This window comes from Puntigrus tetrazona, chromosome 15 (assembly GCF_018831695.1).
Source record: "Puntigrus tetrazona isolate hp1 chromosome 15, ASM1883169v1, whole genome shotgun sequence".
NCBI classification, from domain to species: Eukaryota; Metazoa; Chordata; class Actinopteri; order Cypriniformes; family Cyprinidae; genus Puntigrus; species Puntigrus tetrazona.
The window spans coordinates 8,002,733-8,007,732 of record NC_056713.1 but is presented as its reverse complement, the minus strand read 5'-3'; the positions used below and the strand labels follow the sequence as shown (position 1 = coordinate 8,007,732).

Below are 5,000 nucleotides of genomic sequence, written 5' to 3'. Positions count from 1 at the left end.
ATCTTCATAACAATATTTAACTCACTCTTTCCTAACGGTGGGATCAGAAGGAAAGGAACAGCATCTTGTTTTCTTCAGAGCATTTTTCACCTCTCTCCTAAACACTACGTGCACAAACCGGTGGGCGGAGCTAAACAAGCAGTGATGTAGAATCAATGGGTGGGGCTAAACTGAGAGGTGTACAATTGGTGTGCAGTCAGAGGCGGTGCTTATCCACACTATTACATCATAGAGTACAGCATGTTGTGCTTGCAGATTGGAATAGAGCTGGTTTTAGACTAAAGTCAAAGGTGACCAAAGGGCCATTTTTACAGGATGCGTTCTGGCCAGGGTTTTATTATTGTCTAAAATATCTGTTTTCACTGTGCAGGTCCATCTTGAGAGTAGAACGGCTTCTTTGGCGTCTCTTTTTATCAAAACAAACATGTGCACATCTCAGCTTCTCACGCTCAGTAGATTACGTACAACATCTGCGTGTTATTGGTCAAACTGCTTTGGATGTTTTAGGTAATATTAAAATCCAGGCCAGGACGTATGCCACACGAACAGCACGTATAACACCCTACTCTGACATCAAAAGATTTTGGTTTCTAAAGTTCATGACCACTTCACAATACATAACTTGATAAATGATCATGCGAGAAGGGTATTAGTGCAACAGAGGTATAGAGTTAACTGGCTGAACAGTTTACTCCGGAAGGGGCTGAAAGTGTGTTCTCACTGAAGGGAGGGTAGGTGGAGTTGATGCAGTGCTGCTCGTCTGCGGCGTCTGCGCAGTCGCTCCATCCGTCACACAGCCAGTCCCGGTGCAGACACTCCCCGGAGCCGCACACAAACTCCGCTGGGCCGCAGGTTCCTCGAGGCAGAGACAGTCACTGACTCACACAGATTCACTAGATCTACTTCAGGAAACACGCGGCACTCACTTTCTGAAGGAGACACGGCCCTGAACGACGCATGGAAACCACTGTCTGCAACACCTTCATCTGCCACAAACAGCACGGTCATCACAGGACCTGAGGAAGTGAGGTCAGGAGGCGGAGCCGGCCCACAGAACCTGCTCAGAGAGACGTCACTTTAACATCAGACGCTTTCAGCCTGAGGAGACCGAAGTGTGGGAGACAGCTGACATCGCTAAAGAAATGCATCATCACATTCTTCACAACTGAAAAATCCAGCATATGCTGCTTAGGCACGTTTTGAAGCACGGCTGCTGGTTTGAGGCGGTTTAACGATGCCCTTAGCTAGTTCCAGCTCAGGACCAGGACGTGACCAGCTTAGACCAGCAGCCCCGCTTCAAAACATACCTCACCATCATTAGCTGTGTTTTCAGCCGAGCCTAGACTCAGTCTTCCTCGAGAAAATGCTCACGATGGTAATGTTTTGCGATCTCTGCATTTTCACTGGCATGGAAACTCTCTGTTTCTGAAAGTAAACCTCTTCAAAGCCAGACTCGGCGGTTTCCTCACCTGCCCAGCACAGAGTCCGAGTCTGCGTCTGTGCCGTCGTAAACCTCCACATAATCAAACTCACACACATCCTGAGCTTCCAGGCTGAAGTTCTGAAAACTCAGTCTGACCACGTGTCCGTCTTCCACTGAGATGTGCCACGTACACAACTATAAGAGCCAGAGATAACTACAGTTAACACAGAAACCAGTCAAGACGCTCAAACTAACACTAGTTGAGTCATATGAGGAAAACAAGATTACTTATTTCAAGATTACTTATCACACATTTAGTCACACATTTAGCTTTAAATACACCAAGTATTGGCTTTTTACTCTGAACATGTGTATTACACCACAGTCTGTATATAATGCCTCGGTGAGGTCTCCAACGAAACTGAACCTTGAAAAGAAGAGTCCAAAGGAAAGGGATCTAAAACTGTATTAGACATTCAGACATTCCTCTTTAAAAGAAGAAATATGTATCAGTTTACTCCTGGATTCATACCGAGATTCTATTCTCTCTCAGCTGAACTCTATAGTGCTGGAACATTGAAGAGACCAAAAGTCTGATAAGACCCAATATCTAAGAGGTTATTAAAGGTTACTGTTTGAGTTAACTTTGGATAAAACACTTGAAGAGTGCCAATCTCTGCGTGAAAATACCATGCTGAAGTCATTTTTGATTTGACTCTGAATCTCAGGTGAAACTGACGACTGCAAAGTAGTGGATCACTTAGTAAATATTCATCCACGACGTTTGATATTGTGGCTTTCATCACTACACACGTTTATCTTTCTTCAAACACCGGAGCCAGGGACCTCTGCGTGAGTTCAACAATACATGAAGTGATCAGTGCACAGACGGTTTCTATAAAACTCTACACTTTTAGACTGATGAAGAAATCATTGACCTGTTGATGAGGGTAAGGCTTTGGATGGTTGGGGCTGGACAGTGATCCAGACTCTCCTCTAAACTTTCCTCCACACTCTGAGAATCAGAAGATCATGATATCGATTACAGTCTGAAGAGTCACGCTTGGTTTAGTGACGTCCTGAGAGTCATCACCCTTGTGTTTCTGTCCGCAGTGCTCTTCATCTGAGCGGTCCTGACAGTTCGGCTGACCGTCACAAACAGACACGGGCAGCAGACAGCGTCCGGCGTCACACAGGAACTCTTCTCTGGAACAGCTCTCTGATCGCAGACGGAAAGAGCGGCTTTAGCACACAAACAGAACCACAGCGCACCATCCGACAGAACAGCACAGTTATTTAATCTGCATTCGGATCGCACTTATGAGGTTTTGAAGGAAGTCTATTGCATTATTATCAGGCTGTAATGCAGGCTACTAGAAGGACTGTTATGTTCCTGTTATTAACAGTTAGACTGACTCTGTCCTGGTAACACGGAGAGGTACTGAGCGCTGAAGCCGCCGCCGCCGATGCTGGCGTCAGAATGAAAGGAGACCAGAACAGAGCTGCTGTTTGTGTTCAGAGTCGCAGGAGCCACGCTGCCGCAGAACCTGAGAACAACAGAACACCGTTCAGTGACTCTATACAGATATATATACAGCCACACAAACCTCCACAACATACATGTTTGTGTCCTTTTACCAACCAAGACACGCATGTTCTACACGTGATGGTTATGAACAATGTGCACTGATCTGGAGAACGTGTTATTTTTATCTGCTTCATTTTCTTCAAACTAGAAAAGATTATGCAAGACGTTCTCAAGACCACAAAGGTGTAACAAATAATCCTTAAAGGCAATATACTTAAAGAGATAGTTCACCAAAAAGTTTAAATTCTATCTTAATGTTATGAATGAATAAAGTTTCATTATTGTGAGAGATAGGACTGATTAAGAAGGACAGAAACCTCTCAGGTTTGATTAAAAACATCTTCATTTGTGTTCGAAAGATTAAGCGAAGTATGACAAAGACAAGTAAAACCTATTATAGATTAGTTTCTGTGTTTTGATTTCCTGTGGTTTCTTTTCTTGTTTACTCCTGTGGTTCTTTGGTTCTGTTGGTTATTGCCTTGAGGTTTTTCACTGTCAGTAATTTAACAATCTGTCTTTTTCTCACGTCATCTACACTAAAATATTCAGATTTATTCTCAGTAAAAAATCCCCGTTGCATCCAGGCTGAAGTATCTCCTGATTTAGGAGCTAATCTTAAAAATAATACTCTAATAGTATCACACAAAATGTTTAGCTAAAACTAGTTTATAAATGTGTGAAAGGTTAGGAGTGAAGAGGACTGTCTCACCTCTATACTCAGACAGATCTGACCCTGAACAGAATCCTCTGATGAGAAGGATCTAAAGGTCTCATCATCTCTAGGGTTGGGAGGTTCCTTTGGTTATATCTCTTTAATTAAGCCGCGGCTCTTGAGTCTTTTTTGATTATATTTGCATGTCTTCCTATAAGCAATGATTATTTTACTCTATTAAAAGTCTTTTTATATGCATACTGTATTTTTTTTCACAAGAAGCATACAGGCAGACAATTGAACATATTCATATATATTATATAGTCTATTTTGTAACAGCCTGCATTTTTAAATATTTATTTGAATGTAGCAACTAACATTTCTACATTACTTTAAACTATTACTTGAATGAGGCAACATAACACTGTCCTCTGATATTTCTATGAATAATTAAACCTCTGACAGAGACTCCGCCCCTCTCCTATCAGCCAATCACTGCGTGCATAGTTAATAAGCATGCTGACATCACCCATAGCAACGAGGTAAACCCCGCCCTTTCTCTAAGCTTCAGTCTTCTCTCTATTCCTTAGTGTGTCTCAGCGGCTTTGTGGATAGGTTTTAAGAGAAAACTTCTAGAGGTGAAAGAAAAAAAGTGCAGGAAAGCCAAACCCTAGGAAAACCGACACGGAGGTCGTTTAAACTGAATTCAAAAAACCTAAATAAAATGCTGGTCTCTGCGGTTTAATCAAGGGCTGAGCGCACCTCGTGACCGCAGCCGTCTTGCCCGTCTCCTCTCGGACCTCCAGCCAGTCGAACAAACACGGAGAGGGTCCCTCGACGGCCAGAGAGGACACGTGGATCTGGACGAGGAGCGGAGGAGTCAGCCGGATCAGCCACACGCAGTGAGAGTCTGGAGGATAGGGGCCGGGGTGATTGGGAGAGGCGAGCGTGCCCCAGGGGCCCGTCAGGAGCCCGCCGCAGCCTGACAAACACAGCACAAAACACACCCGAGTCCAGCATGCTGCGGTGTAACGTGTCACACAACCTGAAACCCCACTGTGTTTATGAAGCAAAGGTCTTTTAAGGAAGGGTACTTGTAAAGCGGGTGTGCTGGTTCCCGGGCGGCGAGGCTGTGGAGGTGTTCGTGGGCTGAGGAGCGGACCGGTTGTGTGAAGATCCCTCTAACAGAAAACTCTCTCCTGTATTAGACTTCACGTCTGTGAAAAGAAAGATCAGGACCGGGATAGGACAGGATAATTACAAGCAAGTACAAGCAAGCTGTTGAAATAAAACTGTGTCTGGGAGCTCTATGAAGCTATGTTTAACCTCCATAAATG

At 44.1% G+C, this 5,000-nt stretch overlaps 1 protein-coding gene across 1 annotated transcript in view; it reads right to left on the bottom strand.

The window, feature by feature from the left end:
- The window catches only part of LOC122358565 (membrane frizzled-related protein), an 8,202-nt gene that overhangs the window by 810 nt on the left and 2,392 nt on the right, over positions 1-5,000 (bottom strand). The window contains exons 3-10 of the mRNA XM_043258422.1: positions 4,758-4,880; positions 4,426-4,645; positions 2,840-2,970; positions 2,517-2,642; positions 2,362-2,438; positions 1,470-1,618; positions 927-1,057; positions 722-856 (exon numbers count right to left, since the gene is read on the bottom strand). Coding sequence (XP_043114357.1) covers positions 722-856; positions 927-1,057; positions 1,470-1,618; positions 2,362-2,438; positions 2,517-2,642; positions 2,840-2,970; positions 4,426-4,645; positions 4,758-4,880 — 1,092 coding nt within the window. The remainder of the gene's footprint in view (positions 1-721; positions 857-926; positions 1,058-1,469; positions 1,619-2,361; positions 2,439-2,516; positions 2,643-2,839; positions 2,971-4,425; positions 4,646-4,757; positions 4,881-5,000) is intronic.